This window comes from Nothoprocta perdicaria, unplaced genomic scaffold (assembly GCF_003342845.1).
Source record: "Nothoprocta perdicaria isolate Ctin4 unplaced genomic scaffold, notPer1 scaffold_59, whole genome shotgun sequence".
In the NCBI taxonomy this organism is placed as follows: Eukaryota; Metazoa; Chordata; class Aves; order Tinamiformes; family Tinamidae; genus Nothoprocta; species Nothoprocta perdicaria.
The window spans coordinates 378,989-399,525 of record NW_020455854.1 but is presented as its reverse complement, the minus strand read 5'-3'; the positions used below and the strand labels follow the sequence as shown (position 1 = coordinate 399,525).

The 20,537-nt window shown below is 53.5% G+C and overlaps 1 protein-coding gene across 1 annotated transcript in view; it reads right to left on the bottom strand.

Moving 5' to 3' along the window:
- Positions 1–924: 924 nt before the first annotated feature.
- Positions 925–20,537, bottom strand: part of AXIN1 (axin 1) — a 76,656-nt gene continuing 57,043 nt past the window's right edge. Inside the window, exons 5-10 of the mRNA XM_026049052.1 lie at positions 15,398–15,535; positions 10,423–10,976; positions 7,652–7,828; positions 6,224–6,469; positions 1,543–1,710; positions 925–1,107 (exon numbers count right to left, since the gene is read on the bottom strand). Coding sequence (XP_025904837.1) covers positions 981–1,107; positions 1,543–1,710; positions 6,224–6,469; positions 7,652–7,828; positions 10,423–10,976; positions 15,398–15,535 — 1,410 coding nt within the window. The 3' untranslated portion in view covers positions 925–980. The remainder of the gene's footprint in view (positions 1,108–1,542; positions 1,711–6,223; positions 6,470–7,651; positions 7,829–10,422; positions 10,977–15,397; positions 15,536–20,537) is intronic.

Below are 20,537 nucleotides of genomic sequence, written 5' to 3'. Positions count from 1 at the left end.
CAGGAAGCGGCTGCGGAGCGCTCCTGCTGCCTCTCCAAAGCAGGGAAGCTCCACAGGACAGACCAAGGAGAGTTGTTCTCGTCCTCAGACTGAACCTGTCCCATGGGTTTCCATCTCCAYTACGCTTCCCCTGGAAAGACCCCCCTGCCCAGAGCCTCGGGACCGTGCGGTGACACTGGCATCAGGGCCCTGCTGGGAGCCAAGGCGCTGGTGCCACCACGGAGAGGGCAGTGGCCGGGGCAGAGGAGCCCGTGCTGCCACCCCGGCCACGCAGAGCAGGAGCCGGCACCGCGTGRCACCGCTTGCTGCTGGGCCCCTGAGCTCTGCGAGGAGGGAGACTGGAAGCCCTGGGCACGCGGGCTGGCAGAGAGGCGCCTTCCCTCCCGCATTTACTCAGTTACAAAAACCCTTAGGAGAAAAAAAAACATCCTACCAGCTCCAGGAGCCAGGTCTGCCAGCGACGGGAGAGTCCGACTTGCTGGAAACRGCTCCGTGACCCTCTGTGGCAAGGTGGGAACGCGGCGCTGGTGACAGAGTGGCCCCAGGGCGCCCACCCGGGCCAACGAGGGCTGGGCACTCTGGGTGAGCTCTGCAGTACCTGGCTGCTGTACATTCACAGAAGAGCACTGTGACATTGGAAATATTTTCCTTTTATTACAATATATCAAAAATATGCAGCTTTAGTAAACAAGGTCATATTACACTTTCTAATGCACTGTACAATGCTACATTACACTTATATTCGGTATGGAGAGGGAGCCCGGGCYGGGGCTCCCACTGGCAGGTTCGTGGGGTGAAACGACTTCCACTGGCAGCTCGGAGCTCGCCCAGGTGCTGGCGARGAGCAGGGCTGCCCGGGGCAGGCAGGTGCCCGGGGCGGCGCCATGGGGGCAGCGGCGCCAGCGCTCGCCCCAGGCCCGGGCCCCCGCTCCCCGAGTCTTTCACAGTCCTTTACTTAGGGTTTCTGGCAGCCTCGGGGCCTAATCGATCTTCTCCACCTTCCCGATGATCTTCTCCTCGAAGATGGGCAGAATGGTGTCATCCTCCCGCACCTCCTCGAAGACCACACCGCAGTCAAACTCGTCGCTCACTTTCTTGAAGTAATACCTGTAAAACAGAGACAGTGGCCGGGATTAATGCTGGGTACGTTCAGCAGCACAAGCCCTAAATGCAGGACCATCCATAGCTCTCAAAAGCAGTGGGGGAAGATGATCGTGCTGATGAAATCCCAAAGTGTTTTGAGGCAGAGCTTCCCACAGCATCTCCAGCTTGGAAACGGTTACTTGGAGAGAGACGCGTGTCATGCTGGGCTGCTACACRGCACAAAGCTGCTCTGGGACTCGGGCAGCTCCCTGGCCTCACAGGAGGAAAGTCTGGGAGGAGCTGGAACGGCTCTGGAAGCCAAGAGGGCTCCCCTGCTAAGTCCTCTTTGGGCAACCCCAGCATCASTGAGGATGGACACACACTGCTCATCACCAGCCCAGGACGCTGGGCTCCCTGGGGCCCGTGGGCACCGCGCGGCGTGGCAGCACCAGCCCTTACCTGTAGTTCCCTTTCTTGGTGAGCAGCTCCTTGAACTGGCCCAGCGTCACCACGCGGCCCTTGACGAGCGTGCGGTAGGGGATGGGCTCTCCGCAGAAGTAGTAGGCGACCACGATGTTCTCGCAGGGCTGCGAGGCGCCACTGCCCGGCCTCTTCTGGAGCTTCAACCTGCTGGGCAAAGACACGAGGGACCTGCTCAGCACCCAGTGGCGGCACCGGGTGCTGCTCTGGGCGTCGGGCCACATGGCAAGGGACACAGCTCGGGTACCACGGGAGGTGGCAGGTGAGATTGGCCTGTCCCAGCGCCCGGTGCTGGCRGGGAACTGCTCGGTGCTTCCATCACATTGTGCTTAAGGACACACTGAGCCACACGGGCCGCTCCCCGCGGCGCCTGGAGCCTCCCCGTCACGGCAGACAGGGCAAGGGCTTCCCGAGACCCCCCGGGTCTGCTCCCAGGGCACAGCCGCCAGCACAACAGCGACGGCCGCGGCACAAGCACCGCTCGCGGCTCCAGACCGCTGTGCCGGTGGCCACAGCAGCTCAGCAGGATTTTTTGGAGACCTATTGTGCAGGCAGGAGCGGCTCCGCTCGCCAGGGCCTCCTCCTGAGCAGCAGCAGGCAGCTCAAACGCGCAGCGGGGCGCAAGGTGCTTCCATCCCCGTGCAGCGCAGCGGGACGGGGCCTGGGGGCCCATCCTGTGCCGCCCCCTCCGGTGGCAAGGCCTCGTTGGGCTCCTGGCTAACCCACTGTTGAACAAGTTAACCAACTCCCTGGCCATGGTGGATGCCATCGCCAAAACCGGCGTGAACAGATTTAAAATCTCCCCCGTGTTTTCCTGACTCTCGGGATGCTGCTTCCAGCCCACACACGGTGGTCCCATGCCATGCGGTGCCATCATTAGGCTGGAAATGTCCGCCAGTCCTAGCCCCGTTTCCACAGGTAGACTAAAGGAGCAATGGCAAAAATAAAGATATTATGCACTTCTCTCGTGCCTTTCATCTGGGGCACTGCAAATGCTGCACAAACATTCAAGCAGCCTACACAAATCTGCAGTTTGGCATGTGTGGTCCTAGCCAGGGGCAGCATTCTCTTTCAAAAATCGCATAAAGCAAATTTGGCAGCTTTAATAATTATTTTTTAAAAAGCGTACTGGACAAAAATGATGATTTTGTATTTATATGACTGGAAAGTTGCTATAAAAACAGAGCCTGCCAAGCACATGAGCTAATGGCAGTCTTGGAAATGACTGCGGTCCTAACCTTTAAACACYGGCCCGCGGGCAGAGCCCCTTTTGAACGGCCTGCCCACATAAACACCGGCCACCAAGACCATGGCAAAAWCTTCCAGGGCTTCTGAAGGCCTCAGGATCAACAGGACAACGYTCCTGGTGCTCCGCCTGGGAGAGCTCCGGGGAGGACGTGCTATCCCGAGAGGAGGCTCCGCTCCCGGTGCCAGCAGCGCGTTCCGAACCTCTCTCATCCCCATATCAAAGCACAGGATGCCCTTTAGCTAGGAAAACATGAAGAAATTGAATCATCCGGGGGAAAAAAAAGGCAGGCATTGAAAGGAAAAATGGGTCATAAACTGAGGCAAGCTCTGTGAACCCTACGTGCCAGGAACTAATTGAAGGGGGCTGGAAAACCTCACAGTCCCTGAGCTTCTCTTAACTCGGCTAGGAACAAGTCACAAATAAGAAAGAGCTGCTTAGGTGCCCAGGGGACCCAGCACCGAGGGTCCGGGGGACGCGACTTCGCGCCCTACCCGGGCACTGAAAGGTGCTGGGACCTCCAGCCTTAGACATCTTCAAAACGTGGCTGGGCAAGGCCCGGAGCAACCTGCAGCCCCGCTCAGAGCAAGAGGCTGAACTGGAGACCTCCAGAGCTGCCATCCCACCAAAAGCCATCTGGGCAGAAGAAGTGGTCCACCCAGGGTATTTGGTTGGTCTCCTCTGGTSTGCAAACTCCAGAGGAGATGCAAAATGCAGGGGCACGGAGAGACCCACACCAGAGAGAGCTGCCACCACCCAGCACTGGAATGAGCGCACGAGCAGCGTGAGGAACCATGTGAGACTGGTCCCAGCTGCCAGCCCTCCCTGTCTCCTGCCATGCAGCAGAGGGGAGAGGGCCCTAGGAGACCTGGGTGCTGTTTGAGACRTTTTCTCCACTCACTGGTGGCAGGAGGAGGGCTCAGGCTGCTCAAAACAAACAACAAGGATGTGCTTGACTGGGGGCAGCTCCCAAAGGAGGTGACAGCGACGGAGCCCACCCTAAATGTCCTCTTTAGGAAGGGTCTCAAGGGAACACCCCACATTCACAGAGCACACATGCGTCCAGCACTGCAGCAGCAGATTTCTAACAGGCTGATGAATAAGGAATCACTGCAAATCTTAATTTTTCAAGTATTCCTTTCAGGAGAGCAAGAGATCACAACCGTCTCGGCTTTCATCATCTCCTGAGACTGTTTCTTACCCAGATGGGCTACCATTAAGTGTGCTGTTTCATCAGATTGTGTTGAGATGTGCCTCACAACCGCCCTCAGAGCATCCTCATTCAAAGCTCCCACCTGCACCACTCTCCTGGGTCCTCACTGGGGTGGCTTGCAGAAATATAGGCAAGTAACGCTATATTCCCCATTCGGGGATCAGCTCCCTTTGCTACATTTGTCACAAGCATGAAATGTTATCTGAGAACAAAACAGAGAGGTTTAGAGCAGCACTGATTTGACTTATTGCATCTGTGCTTCACCATCACTCGCCATTCTCTGCCCATGCAACACAGCAGCTGATGTGTCACCAGGACACCAAATCCGGCCACGTGGTGCTCGAGCCCAAGCAGGATCCATCTGGGATGCGGAGCTGAGGTGCTCAGCATGGACATGATGGAGCCCCGATCAACCCTGGGGCTAAACAGCTTCAAAAAGCCAAAATACAACAGGCAGGGGCTACCTGGGAGGCAACCCAGTGTCCAGCTCTTGTCCTCTTCCAAGTCTGGCACAGCTAAATCAATTCTAAACCAAGTGCATGCTAACTATTTTTTTTTCTTTTTTTCTTTCTTTTCTGGAGTATTTAGAAAAGTCTTTTACTGATTGAAAAAAAATCTTTTTGCAGAGCCCCTCCATCCAGCTGGGAGCAGAGGTGAACTGTGCTACAGTTCCTACAGKAACAGCCTGAAAAACTGGCTGTGCATCAAAAAAAAAAAACCCTAAAAACCTGACAGCCACTGGGAGAGGGATCTCCACAACGGAGCCTGTCCGGATCCCGAGATCACTCTGTATATGACACTTAATCTTGCAGTACTTCCTAGCACGCAAGGGGGTAGGCATCCCCAAGCTCTGGGCCACCACAGAGGTTCACCCAAGGTTTTGGCTCCTGCCAAAACAAAACCCCTGCCATTTCCCCCCCCGGCCATCCCTGGCTCCCTGTCGTGTCCTGTCGTGGGGGCTCCTGGACACGGGCACATTGGCTTTTCATGAACAGCTCCCTCCTGTCAAACGCTGCTCCTTGCTTCTCCTCGCAGGTTGATGGCTCAGCCTGTTCTCCTGCTGGTTTGCAGGGCACTTGCTGCGATGCCACGGGGTTTCCAGAGAAGCTACTTTTACACTTGCTAATTACAGATTGTAATTAGCAGCGTTAATTAAATATGCATATAGCTCTGGTCAGCATTTCCAAAGTGTGCATCTGCATCTAGACTTTTCTGGGGAGGGTACATGAATTTAATACCACTATAAACAGCTCCTCTAATAATTCCTATCCCATTACAGCAACTGACAGGTAGATCAAAATAAACGTGGCTTGGCCTGACTTGGAAGAATCCTCTAATTACCTGGCTTTCAATCAATGCCCTGACATAAGTCTATTAGACAGTCAATGCAAGCAAAAATAGTTGCAGACCAGCAACTGCAAGAGCTTCTTTTTAAAATTACACTCTTGTTTCTATGTGACAGATTCCAAAATTTGAAGCTTTCAGAACATAGCTATAAAGCACTGAAGTGGCTACATACAATCCCCATTGTGAAAGATATTCGGTGTCAACAAAGAGCTTTTAGCAGTTAACATTAATTATCTTGCACTTCTGAAATGCTTTTCATCTGAGTGCTGCATGTGCCTTGCAAGCACTGAATAATCTCTCCATCCTCCCTGAAAGCCAAGCCAGGAGCAGGACAATGAGCCCTGCACCAGGCATTAAGCTGAGTCACAAAATGATAAAGTGGCTTGGACATGGACATGGAGTCAGTTCTGCAAGGGCAGGCCTGACTGCACYATCCCCATCCAGGGGCCACCAGCAACCTTTGCCAGCAGCCTGCAGGAGATGCGGACCCGGAGCCAAAAGACAAGAAAGCTCCAGTTGGGGGTGGCTATCCCTGCAGGAGACAGTGGCCCTGTCACGTGCACCCTCTGCACAGGCTCTCTTTGCTCTGCTCCTCTGGAAGCTCTTCAGCCCTGCTCAGCCCTTTCGGTACAACCAACAGGAGCATTTCAAGTCTCTCTGCAGCCACCAGGTGAGTTTTGGCACAATCATGACGGGCCTTGACACAGAGACATCTCTGCACATGCCTATGTCCAGTTGGCCCTGGAAGCTCAAAACCAGGGCCAGTCCACCATGGGGGACATCTGCCCCAGCTCCAACCTCCAGAGCAGTTTCCTTGCATCCTCCCCCGAGCACTCAGACTGTCCCCACTATACCTTTGCTTGAGGGGCAGCTTTCCAGCCCTTTTCTCCTCCTCCTCCAACCTCCTGCGAGCTTCTTCCAGCTGGGTGAGAGGATTTGGGGCAGGATTGGGCGGCATGGTAGGATCTTGGATGAAGGGATGAGAAGGCTGRACGACGTTCCGGAGCTGGGCACTGACCCACGGATGCACAGCAACGGGCCGCTCGATGGAGAGGGGTCGGACCATGTCATGGGACAGCTGCTTCTTAGCACCTGAAGATCTACACACAGAAACAAACATTTGACATGAACCACCAAACCTCTTCACACAGTTGCTACTAAAAGGCCCTAGTTCTGTTCTTCTGGAGCTGGATACAGGGTTACTCAGTCACCCTTGCAAAGCTTCTCACAGCAGAGCAACCTCTCCACCTCTAGAGAAGACTTCGAGGGAGCAAGTCACTGTCTATTCTGGCATTTTGCTGAGATACCAGGGCTACTGATCCAAACCTGACACAAAGACCACACACCTGGTTAAGGACTCTCATGAAATACACGGTGTCTATAAATAAAACCAATAAAAGGCAATTCAAATATTTATAAAATTCACCCAGCAGGATCTCCCCAAGGACACACCAGTGTGGGAAGCCACCATTTCCAGGCAGTGAGTCTCTCCATGAGCTACAGCTCCACATCTCTGGGCGAAAAAGATGCTGCACAAACGTGCTCACTGTTCCCCAGCTCCAGTAGCAAAAGGTGCTGTGTGATCCACGGGTGTCCGGAGCTGCCTGTGGCTCTGGCACTTGGTCCCCAAGTAGCCACCACCACAGCTGCATCGCCTAGAGCAGGAACCCAGGTCCYTCTGATAACTACCTCCCTGGCAAACACTGCTTCATGCCAGACTGATTCAGACCAGACTCATTCCATGTCCACAGGGGATCTGCCTGACTACAGAGAGGTTCCTGAGACAGCCATATCTCTGGCTTCACTCTAGGCAGGAAAGTTCATCCCAGAGGATGATCCCCAAAAGCTGAAACTCGTGCCAATGCAGKCCCCTTGGTGTGAGCCATGCTACAGTGCTTGCTTGGACCAATGGCTCTGGTATGGCAGGCCCTACCTTTCTATCAACGGCTTGCAGGAGCAACAGAGTTACACAGGGCAAAACTACTGCCTACTGGGTGCCAGGTTATCCCCCTAGTAACCACAGACACAAGCTGTGAGATCTTCCTGGGGCTTCAACCTCCTCATCTCACCTCAGTGCAGCTTTCAGGAAAAACCTGATCATTACCCTTAYAGCCCCCAAGCAATCCTCAGGACATAGGGGACCTAAATCCTTGTGCCTGGTCGATTCTGGTCTTCAGAGATCTCCAGGAGCAAGGCATACCACTGTACAGCCTAGAAACACATGCCTTATGCAGGGGATGTCATAAAACAGYGTGAAGACTCCTTACTCTGCCAGCCCTTACCCATGGTTTGTTTTCTTATGCCTGCTGATCTCCTTTTCTCCTTCTATGATCCACTGAAGGATCTTCTGGTTTCTCTCCACGTCTTCAGGAGATCCTGGCATCTCATAGCTGGCACCATCACTTTTCCCTGAATCGGTCTTCTTAACATTTCTTTTGGAGAGCAGACTCGCCTTCCCACTGCAAGAACAAAGCTGGAGATATTAGCGCTTTGCCTACACCACGGAGCAAGGCCGAGTACGGGCACTTCCATTTACGGATGCACTCGGCCCTGCCAGGACCTTGTGCTATCAGCAACACAGACCTGGCCCTGGCTGCCTTCTAGAGCCCACCTGACCTTAGGCAGCCTGGCTAGAGCTCGGACTAACWATGTCACCACAGCTGAGGCTAAGAGCAAGGCCGCCCAGACCGAGGACATGAGGCTGCCTCTGTCCAGTCACCTGTGGAGAGCGGGAGCTTCTCCACTGGCCAGATGAGCCCCAGCAAYGTGGGGAAAAGCCCAAGAGACCTCTTGCCACATGAGGGCTTGTGTTGAGCCCCAAACCCATACTCTAACACGGCAACRTGCTCAGAGTGTAAGGTCCCTCCTGGTGCTGCAATCCACCACCTGCCCTTCCACACCAGACCACTGCTCTCATCTAAGCCACATTCGCTCCTTGCTTCAAGTYGTGGTGGAAGATATCACGTTGGCAGGGGAAGAGGTTGCCTTGTGCAGCCCACTGGAAAATGCAACCACCTTAGACGAGAGACAGAAGGACACAAGGTCCTGCTGTTCCCTGGAGTGACCCATCCCTCCTTGCCCAGCCCCAGCCCCAGCTGCACAGCGCAGCAGCCACAGCAGAGCCCTCGCTGCCCGCCAAGCCACCCAGGCACTACGTCCCCATTGCCCACCCGCTCTGCCCTGGGGGTCCTCTCTGCTTGGCCCCTATGGGCGAACTAACAACCACAGGAAAACAACCTTCGCAGTGACTGACCTCTGTCAGCTCTGCTGGGCAGAAAGGAAACTCTAGATTCCTGGCAGGTTCTTTGAAAAAAAACACCCAAAGGCAGCAGGGTGAGGTGAACGGAATGGCTTGAATTACTGCTGAACTACCCGAGAACAAAYGAGCAAACATCACTGTGTCCATGCTGATCCTCATCCCAAAAACCACGTGCAGGTCTGGCCACTAGAGCCCGTACAGCCACAGTGGGACTGAGAACAGAGACCACCAGGACAGAGATGTGGGATGACTTCTGTAGGGAGGACTAAACAGCTAAGAACTATTCAATTTGGGAAACAGTCTGACCAAGGAGATAATACAGATTTAAAAAATCAGGGYAAATAATTATTCTCAGCTTCTCACTAAGCAGGAACCAGTAGATACCAAACAGAACTCCCTAGCAGCAGGTTTGGTGCAAACAAATGGAGCCTTTTTGTACAGCACTTTGCCGAGCTGCAGGCCCAGGCGCGGGGCGCTGCGGGGACCAGCACCCCACCAGGGCTCCYGAAGAACAAGAGAAGCCACTGCAAGGAACAAGACAAACCACTGCAAGGACCACTGCCTGCTGAGCATGCCCATGTCCCAGTGCAAGCTCTGCCTAAGGAAGTTCCTGCCCTGGGGACTCCCAGGAACTGGGAGTTTGGGCCAGCAGAAAGACAGTTCTGGATATACCCTTCTCCTTAAGCTTGTGTTATAGTCTCTGCTGGAGAAAACCCCCAGGCCTATGTGGGCTTTGGGATGACCTTGCTAATGCTCTGCTGGAATCCAAGCTTCCCTGTCTCTTCTCAGAGAGCAACGGTTACGTATCTTGATGCCCAAACACAGCAGCTCTAAGTGCGTCCCCCTCTGCCTGCCCGGAGAGGGGCTTTGGTGGCCTCTGCCCTCTGCCTCCCTCCTCCCCGCGCAGAACGTCGGCCCTGCACGGTGCAGCCCCCGCTGCTTTCACAAAATACCCCCCTGCAAAGCCTGGCCTCACAATAACAGGCCTCAACGGCTAGCTGAGCAAAAGCAGGGCCCGGCTCTGCTGCAGCTGCTCGGCACATTCATCATCACCACTGCATTACTTGAGGCAGCCCCGCAGCTGCTCTCACCTTTGGGTAATTCAGTAACAGAACTAGCAAAACCCATCGCAGCGCTGAACAGGAGACGGAGCCACTCAAATGGCCAAGGAAAGCCTGACAAAAGGCCTCTAGGCAGTGAAACAGTGTCCACGGGACTCTCTTTCCTGGGCAGAGTGCCAAGGACACAGCCCTGCAAGCAAGAATGTCCCCTCGGGGCAGCAAGCCACGGAGCACTACAGGGTTCCTCACTAGTAAGGGGAAAAAGGAACCGTTCTGGCAAATGAATTAGGCCCTGCAGTAGAAGGAAGGCCTAATTTGTCCTCTCACATGACCTTACGACTTTGGTTTCTGTTACACAAGCCCTGAGATGCAACCCTGTATTTATTGACTACAGTTGCACAGGGCAGTAAACCAACATCTGCGATTTTTAAACATCCTGCTGCTCTAGGGAGYTGAAGAGCTGCCTTACAACCAAGACCATTAAGATCCCTGGTCAGAGGATGTCTTCTCAGCACCAGAGATGGAAAGCAGTTTACAAGGATGACAGGGGGTATATCCATTTCTGAGGCCGAAGGGCAGTGGGAGGCACTCGAACCAAATCCTAGCACAGATTCCCAGGAGAAAATAGTTGTTCAGAAACCCCATTTCATGTGTATGCTACAGCCCGTTTATGAACGAGCTTCCTATAGAAGCAATGGCTCTGTGACTCCCACTGGGTGCTGCCTTGACTCACCTGTAGCCTAAAGAGTCCATGGGGACAGGGGCCATGCCCAAGTTTTCAGTGTAGTTTCGAGACTTTGTTGCATAGTTATGTGAATCTACGTTCCACGCGAAGCTGTTCTGCACTCTCTGAGTGGCCTCGGCCTCAATCTGCTCTTTTGGTTTCATCATGCTGTGGTGATGGATGTGGTGGTAGATGTGTTTATGGTGGTATAAGTTAGCTGCATCCAGTTTCATTCCTGATTTTGTTGCGTGCTTGCCATGTCCCGGAGGAATGGTTCCTAGTGTCCCTGACAGCTTTCCTAAGTGGCCGCTTTCTGGGGACCGAGGCTTAGGAGAGTGCCGGCCAGGTCCTGGGGACTGGCAGCCTGGTGTTTTCATCACGCGCTGCACGTGCTCGTCGAGGATGCTCTCCGGGTTCTCCTCGTGCGCATCTCTCATCTGCATCCCAGCGCAGCCCATCTCGGCGTAACGAGGAGCAAAGTGATGGAAGGCTTGGGCGGAAGGCAGCTTGTGGCTAATGACGGAGGGACCAGAAGAGATATCTGCATCCTCACCTTCTTCTTCCTGGAAGAAAACAGCAGAGAGAACCWTTGAATGACAGCAACGTGCTGGAAGGGGCATCTGCGTGATCTAGTCCCACCTCCTGCTGGCAGTAGGACCACCACCAGCTCTAGAACAGGTCAGCTCTGGCTTTGTCCAGCCAGGTCTTGAAAACCTTCAAGGCTGGAGACTCACCTCCATCCCTGGGGACCTGGACCAGGCTGCACCTGCCTCCTGAGGAAAGCTTATTTCCTAAGGTTAATAAAAGGTTCCTGAACCTGCCCAGCTCCAGCTCAGGGCCATTGCCTTCCTRCTACTGTACAGAGATGCTCAGCATCTCTGTACTTGCCCACCAAGTTGTCCTAAGCTGCAGTTTCAGCACTTTACCAAGAGTGAAGTAACCACTGCCATGCATCCCATGCACCACCACCAAGACTTACAGATGCAGCTTTTGCTAAGTGCATTAACATGATGGGATTTATGAGGGGGGAGAGCCTTGCTAAAAAGCTCACCAAGTCCCCTTGAAGATGGTTCTGCAAGAACCAGTAGAAGAGGCACCACTTACCACACTATCCACGCAACTCCCTCCAAGCCTTCACCAAAGCCTCCCACCAAAGCTCAGCAGAACAAGTGCAAAGGTCCAGGCTACGCCACAAAGCAGCTCTCCAGTCAGCAGAGACCTGGGGATTTTGCTCACGTGAAGAGCTACTGCCCAAAGCAAGGCAAACAACGGGCTTGCCAGAGGAACAGGCAACTGAAGGTCAACAGCAGCCTGAACGGCTTTGAAAAACCCAACATTTATTCCTAGCAGGCAGGCTAAGGCTACACTGAAACACCTCACGTAGATAAAGCAATGGGCTGGAGCTAACTGCTTGTTCTTGTAGCTCACACCGGTCTAGGACACGCTCTCGTTAACGGTTCTTAAGTCCTTGCCAGGAAGAATAAAACTTCTCCATGCTGACAGGCAAACTTTTGATGCTGACAAACTGTTTTGCTCTCCAACATAAACTCAGATATTTATGAAGTTTCTTTATTGGAAGTGAGGACGCCTGTTTTTTTTTAATTACATAAGTAGCATTCCAGCGAGTCCTTTAATCCTACTCTCTTTTTTTTTCCTCCTTTGGCACAGCTAAGAAATCGTCTGCAGGATGGGGCAGCTCTGCCCCGCCAGATAAATGTATCTGCTAGGAAAGCCTGGCTCGCCTCAGCTCTGCCTGTCAGATGTCATCCCCCGTCACTTGCTAAGCAGCCTGAAGGCCTCAGCGGCAGGGCGAACAAGCCAAGGGCAGCTCTCGGTCCTGTGGCACCCCGGGGGTGCTGACCCGGCTGGGATGCTGCCAGCCTTGGGAACAGGCGGAGGCGCCGCGTGCAGCCAGGGCCGATGCTCGTGCCGGGGAGCGGTGGTGCAGGCAGCTCCCAGGGGCTGCAGGCTGGGCCGGGAGAGGGGCGCGCAGCCTGCGGAAGCGCCGCCGGCCACTGAGGGACCTGACCGCTCGCTGTCCCTGGACCTGCTGGGACAGGGGCTCCTCGGAGCCACGGCCTCTGCTCCGTGTTCACCCTACCTCCGTGTTCACTCTGTCCGTGTTCATCCAACCTCCAGCTCTCTTCCTGCTGCCCCTCTCCCGCCTCATCGAGGTCCTCTGTGTCATTAGACAAGTGCGGGCTCAGGGCTGCACCCTAAATCACACCTTTCTGCATGGAAATGATCTCGCAGCTACGGGTGCGAACCCACACAGACACCAACACCCCGTGCCTGCCACCCGCCTCTGAAGCTCTCTAGCCACATTTTGCCAAAAAAGGGGCCTGAATTAGCACACGGGAGAAACCAGGTTAAACACCCGCCCCAAGCGCCTTGCCCCGYGCCCGCAAGCAGCTGCTTCCTGACGTTTTGCCTGATGCCTTCTGTGCTTTTTCAAAGCTACCTCTGCGTTTGGGGAGTTTCCACACCCAGCTCGTTTCTAACCAAGCGTTTCCAGCCCAGCCGCTCGCGCAGGGCTCCCCAGCGGCTTCCTGCCCGGTCGCCCCTGCAGCGGAGCGGCCGGGGAGCAGCTTCCGCGCGGGATCGGCTCGGCTCGGCTCTTGGCTCGCCATCCCCGGCGCCGCAGCCGCTAGATGGTGCTTTGTGGACGCCAGAAAGCGGGGAGCGAGGCGGCGAGGGCGCCATGGGTGCCCGCCCCGGCTGCTGCTGCCTGCCCGGCTAGTTCTGCTCTCCGGCAAGGCCTTCCCTGCGGGCAAGGAGGCTGAAAGCTGCTGCCGGGTGCAATATCTTTAACGTCCTCTCGGCCTCCCGTTGAYGCCGCTGGGATCACTAGTGCTTTTGGTGGGCCGAAAGAGCTCACTTAAAACATAGGTGTGTTTTCAATCAGCATGCAAACAAACTCCCTCGCTGGTTTGGCCTTGCTCTCCTCAGAGGGGCTCCCAGGCGGGAGCTGGGCTCGTGCYGCACGATGCACGGCTGCAGCGCTCACATGCAGCTGCAGTGCCTGAGAACAGCAGGGGCCACGTGCATCCTCACCCCTCGCCCGGCAGGATTACTGAACCCGCAGCTGGCATTGCCCCGGACTGCCAGGCTTTTCACTACCAACCACTCCGCTGTAAAGCAACTGTCTCTCGGCTCGCCTACACGATGCAGCCTGAAAGGGAACCCGCGGGCTGCTCGGTAGGAGGGAGAGAAAACATCTTTTTTCCTGGCTTGTGCAAAACGTTGCCAGCTCCTCTGCTGCTGGCTGAGCRTGACCTGCACCTCCTGGTTTTGCTCGTGCCCCTGCTCAGGCGGCCACGCGAGGCACCAGGGTCCAAGCTCCCCCTCTCGCTGATCCCGGTGGCTCCTGCACCTTAAGTGCTGACCTAGAAATCTACAATCGCTGACTCGAGGGGTTTCTGAATGGCTAATACCACATGCCAGGCAATGAAATATACTCTGGAGACAGCAAAGAGGTTCAATGTATAGCATTAGTGGGAGTTATGGGCTCAAAAATAGATTGTCACAGAAAAATGCATTTAAACAGACTTAAATGTATTCTGTAGCACACAGGTATTTGCTGATTTTTTGGTATTGCTACTGGCAGCTTCTGCAGGGAGGCAGAGGGCTGGGATAACGTKGTCTGGTAGGGGAGGGGGCAGCACTGCAGTCGTGGGAGGAGGAAGGGGAGGAGGAAGAGGAGRAGGAGGAGGAAGAGAGCTCCAGGGCTGTATCAGCAGGGAAGGCGCTGGTCTGACTGGCTTTCTGAGAAAGCAGCATGTACCAGAGGGAAAAAGAGACCAATTCCAAAAGAAGGGGAATCGAAACACGAACTAGCCCCAAGCTTGGCTTCTGTGGCCATACCTGAATGCAGAGATGTGTGTTGGCTGATGCACGGAGCTGCAGTGAGGCTTGCAGCTTATCCTGCACTTCCACCTACAGCGCTCGCATTGGATGACCAGCTACTAGATGAGCATTTAAAAATATTTTAATTTTTAACAGCCCTAGAAATTCCGCTGCTCTAATAGCACAGAGCCAATATGGCCCAAACCACCTCCCTCTTCAGGAAGGGCTTGCTGTGGATSACACACACACACACACACACACACACACACACACACACACACAAGAGCCTTCACCTCACGGCCGGGCAGCACGGACAGACCCCGGCCATTTCCCACAGGGCTCTGCCTACGCTGACACCTGCGATGTCCAGCAACACAGCGAGCTCCTCGGAAACTCTCCCGCTCCCTCCGCACACRATACACACATTGGGAGACTCTACCTCAGAGGATACACACACCGTGAGACACTATCTCAGAGCAAAAGACACGTCACGAGTGCTGCTGAGYGGGGCCTCTCACACGAGTAGCCCCAGACGAGCGACTGCATCATTCTCTCCCTTCTGGAGCCCAACACGGAGGGAAAGCCCCGCACACCGTGGCCGACCCGTGAGTATCCACACTCCAGAACAGCCCAGCAGCACCAGGGCTGACACCACGCGGTGCCGTGGGCTGGGATTCCCTGGCCACATGTGGTTATTGCGTTTTCTTGCCCACTAGAGATTTCTGGATGCTACATCTGATCAGCCCCAAGCTTTCTAGGCAGTGATGGGCAAGAACTCTTTGGGTGTTGGTAGGAACGGCCTGCTGGCACACACAGACACCCTCAAGTGCAACACTTGCCATCTGTTCACCATCTGCAGGGGAAAGAGTGATCACACAAAACGCTCATAAATGGAGTGATCTCAACACAAATTGTAGCCTGGAGGGGAAGGAGCATCTCTGTGTTCCAGACTCCATCCTTGTTGGGAGGGACTGCAGGCAAAGCCTGTGACGGGGGTGCAGAGGACGGTGCTCAAAGCTCCAGCCACGGCACAGAGGACRACTGGGAGCACACGGGACTGCAGCTGGTGACAGGAGCGGGCACTGCCCGGCCCTAACTGATGTCTTATTGCAGGGAGTGGGTAAACGGCTTTACTCACCGCTCGGACGCGTTTAAGGCGCTCCTCTAATTTTTCTTCCGCTTCACGTTCCTTTTTCACTTCCTCCAAGCGATTGATCAGCTCTGCAGCAAACTTCTCTGGTTCCACGTGGATGTCCTTTGGTATTCGGTATGTACGCTGGAGAAAAAACACACCRGGGTTAGAAAAAGGTAGATGCAAACCACGCATTTAGTTTGGATTCAAATAACTGGGAATGCCAGGGTGCTCAGGCTGGACAGGCCGGCATACAGAGGTGCAGTCTAGGACTGCCACCAGCTCCTGTGTCCAAAACCAGCTCCATATAGCACCTCAGCAAGGGAAAAGGTTTCCACGGCCACAATCAGCAACGTCTTCTGGCACCAAAATCCGATTYTGGATGCGTGTGCATTGTTTCCTCAAAATTTACACCTGGTCAACACATTGTCTTGGTTTCAAAGGGCTGGAAAAGGCCACATGGGCAAAACTCTCAAATAAAACGACCTTGCAGTTGGGATGTTTTCACTTTCTTTGAAAGGAGAACTCTTACTTAAATATAGTCTGCTTGGGGTTGGTGAGCCAATATATGCCTGTCCATTACTGCTAGCCCACAGAAAGCAGTGGAAACCCTGTCACTTCCAGAGATCTTACTCTCCTCCACCTCCCAGCTTCTGCTACAGCTGAACCCAGCCATGCAAGGCAGCCTCCGCTTCTGCAAGGATCCCACCATGTCAGGACTGCATCTAGCTTTCTTCAGAGGCACATAAAGGTTCCTTGCTCGCTTTATCAATACAGCAACCTCTGGCAACCTTACAAGAATGGAGATATTAATTTTCTGTTTGCTTTGCATGAACAAACTAGTATTTATGAGAGTTCAAGGGCATTTTCAACTCCTTATTCTCAGATACATTGCCCCTAACTTCCTGTGCTCTGTGACAAGAAGTTTCTGTAGGGAAACATCAAGCTTACACTGGATTTTTTCTCTCCTCATTTTTATCCCTTCTGTGTTATTTTGYGACTTCTGCTAGTAGAAAAATTAAAATGACACAATAAAGATAAAAAATTAATTCAGAGGAAACACATATAGAAAATACTATAAAAASCCGCATTCAAATATTTCAATAGCAACATGAGAGCAATATACACTTCATATGAACAGAGATAAAATTAAATACACGAGATAAGTCATAACGAAAGAACAACTGCAGCACCGGAAGCAGACATCTAGCCTGGGATCTTTAGAGGAGGATTAGAGACCGCGCGATTTTTTCCAATTGCTTTTTTTTAATGTGTGCAAACCCTGAATTGCCTAAGAGACTCGTGCAGGAAACTAAAATAATGCTCTGCAAACTTGCAAAAGGATGCAAGGCAGGCTGCCTTTCTCTGCCAACTGCCAAATGGAAGGCAGAGGGAGGAAAAATAATGGAAAAAGCATCCAAACTTATGGCCCCGAGAAGCTGAAGACATCTTTTATGGCACCCTAGCTGCTGAGGTCTCAGCTGAAAGCAATGCTTTTTTGTTCACCAAGAACAAAATTGAGCAAGTCCTGCCAAGAGATCTGAGTTTCGAGGCTTGCTGCTCTCATGCCTTGTGCGCTGTGTGGGGCTGGACGGCGGCGTTCCCGGGGGGACAACCTGGGGACATGAGGTGAGTCCAGAGGCAGAGGGGCTGCCTGCCCGGAGCCTGCTGTGAAAAACCAGAGGGGCTGCTAACTTGATAGGATGTTATGCAGCCAGCCCTGAGCCCTACAGAACTGGGACCGCTGCCAAAGGCGACAGCCCAAAACAAACTGTCTCCTTCCCCCATCCAAAGCGGTGTCCCTTGCTCCACAACGACCAAGGAGAACAACCAAGATAACAAGAGTGAGGGCAAGACATGAAGCCAATTTCCCTGGGGAACTAGAGAAAATCCAACCTCTGGTTGGGCTGAGTGACGAAAAATCCTGTTGGCAGTTGCATGTCTTTGGAGGGTGAGGATGGGAGAAATAAAAATAGGCGAATGACATTATGAAGGAGGAAAATTTTTGGAAGATAGATTCAAAATAATTCTACAGTCTGACAGGAATCTTTTGGGGTCAGCATGGAGAGAGAAGGATGGCAAATGAGTGTCAGAAATACCCTGTGTGCACAGAGCTCTGGGAAAGGATGGTGAGATGTGGCGCAGCTCTGCCAGGCTTAACAAGGCAGCTCCTTGCTACCTACTGATATTCCTGTMTGGCAGCTTGTTCTGAGGCATGCAGTCCCTCCAGAGCCCAAATCAGGACCACATCACTCCAGGAGCCCCAGGAGATGACAAGGTTGGTTTCCTTCAGCTGCTGTCCTACCATGGCTGGAGCTGCACTGTGTGGGCCAGACCTTGCTCTCTGCAAGAGGAGACTTCCAAAACAGTCCCGTCCTCCAAGCATGGCCCTCTCGAAGCAAGTTCTTCCTCCAAAGACACCCTGTTGTGCATCTTCCGCCCTGCAGCCCTGTCCTCAGGTGTCATCCCAACCGTTCCAGCTGTGCCACACAGGCCACCAAAGCCAGCGCTCCGACAGCACCTTGCAGCAGCCTCTTCCACRCGAGGTTAATGACACCATGGCTCAAACAGCATCACAAGGGCCCCTGCCGCAGCCGCTGGCCGGAGGCGGCGAAGGGCGCCGCGTGCCCGCGGGCAGGTGCCGCCGCGGCGCTTCCCGGCCCTTCTCCGTGTCTCACGGCACAGCTGCGGAGCGCGGCGCTGCCGGCTGCTTTTCCCTCCCTYCAGATCAAAGCAGGCCCTGTTTCAACAAGCACCAGGGGACAAGCCTGGGCGTGCTGAGAGGCAACAGACAGTCCCAGTCATCCAGGAGGGCTGGGCACCTCCTTCCTACCGTTCTGCTCCTTGCATCTGCGCCTTCCAGAGAGGCCTCGTGGGCAGGAGGGTCAGGCCGTGCTTCCCAGGTAAGTGACTGCCCAGGATACAAAATCAKGGAGCGCAGCTGTGTGGAGATCCTGGCTTGCTGGATGGCTGACAATAAGCTTAAAAGCCCCTTCCCTCCCTTTCCAGGTCCTTTATTTAAAAGACTAAAAACAGCAATTTGTTTTTAGCCTCTGAAATTCCAAGTAGACYGAAGGTGCAGGACGGCATGGGATACACTTGCAAGTGAAAAGAGAGGCTCACATTTGATAAAGCTGCTGAGAGAGCTCTTAGCAATAACCACGTAATGAGGATCTGGCCACTAAGAGCAACGACTGCCATAAGGTGACAGCAAAGACTGGGCGTAATGCTAGAGAGCAGAAAATCGCGGAGGGGTTGTGAGCTTGGAGGAGGGAGGTGCCCCAAGGAAAGAAAAGTCAATAATTAGAACAAAGAAAGAAAGAAAAAAAAAGAAAAAAAGATGTTCTCCACCTAGTGCTAGTTACTTACGGGTATCTTTTGAAAGGGGCATAACCTACATGCACATGTGAGCTGCCACGTGACTCCCACCTGGTGACTATTTCCAGTCATGAAGGCTTCTTGCTCTGCAAAGCAATGGGATTTTTTAAAAGGAAAATTGCAGAGGGAGCTTTTCCTCTCCCAAAAWGGAGTTTAGACTTGAAGAAGTGGTATTAGGAACCCAAGTGACTTGCTTAGCATCCCAGAATCTGGACTTTGTGCAGTTGAAAAATGTGCCTCCAGCTGCATGCAATCATATGGTAGGACCTGACAGGTCCTATCCCCTGTCTGCTATATATTGGGAAGGCTCCTGAGATACACGTGGTATTTCCTCATTCCTCAGATATCCTCGAGGCCTCTTCTGCCCAAGYGCGTCTGCTTCCATCAGAAAGCAGGCTCCAAACTAGCACCACTGTCCTGGGAGGTAATGCGGGCGATTCCTGATGGGAGAAGGCTCTCCCTCGACAAGCAGCAGCCCGTTGGGATGTGCTCGCTGCCTCCTGCCACCTCAGCCCTGCCAACTTTCCCTGTGGTTGTTTATTTGGCAGCAGCACTAAGACTTGCTCAGCAGCCACTCCGTTAGAAGCTGCAATTCCAACATGCACAATCTCTCCGCGGYACCTACTGCTGCAGCTTCCATGGCAAAAACAGGATCAGGAAAGAATTTCCCTTAATTTTCACAGCCTTTGATGCAATGCAACATCCTCAAATGAAAGCGTATCCCAAGCATCCAGCCAGCAGCGGCAGCAGGTGGAAAGATCAAAGCCTGCTAACCTGCATGTTTAATTTCTGCTAAAATAAAGTAGCTGCTTCCAGATCCAGCAGTGCCTAAGGAGCCCAGCTTCATCCCTAAGGAGCCGCTGAGGACACTCAGGGTCACCACCATCTCCATGGAGCTCTAGCCAAGATGACTTTGCTTTTCCACAGCAAATACTCCAGCACATTTACCTGCAGCCTCTGAAAGACTGCAAGCAGCAGAAGCTAAACTACAGAAATTAAAATAATCAAGCCTAAGAATCTTTTGTATGAGCTGGTTTCCTCTCCCAGCAGCACAGGCAAAGGGTGAAAGCCTGAGGGTGCCACTCTCCCCTGGGCAGTCCCTGCTAGGGAACAGTCCCCACCTCTGTCCTCCTGACCAYGCAAGCTCAGCTGGACTGAGATAACCCTCACTCTAGCACATGGAGAGCGATCACACTCTGTGTTGTTCTAGCGGTGATTCGCCCACCGCTGACATGAAGCACGTGCATTCTGGATGCTCTGAGCATCTCTCCATGGGTCTCCCTTTATTCCTAGCTCAAAGGATGAGCAACACAGAGCTCCCCAAGAAACTCCTAGTCCTGTGAAGCAATCCATGCAAATTCCCCTGCTGAAAGAGCAGAGTCAACGGCCGATGCCCCGACACCCCCGGGCAGCGAGCAGGGACTGCACTGACGTGGCTCAAAAGACTTTTGACAACAAATGTCTTGTGAAACTTCTATCAAATGGCCAGCCTGACGCTTTGGAAAAGAAATACACTCCATGAAAACCCAGCCAGGCTGAGCTTCTGCACAGAGAAGGATCCTTCAGGGCTTCAGGGCTTTGAATCTGCCCCCATCTCCCTATGGGGATACTGAGCCCTGCCAAGCTAGTCATAAATAAGCTGTTTATTGTTTTAAAACAAGAATGGCTCCAAAATGCCTTTGTCCCGAGGAAAAGGGTGCAGCATTCTCCAAGAGTTGATGGGTCCAATGCTCACCACTGTTTCTGGAAGATTCATGCCTGCCTGTCT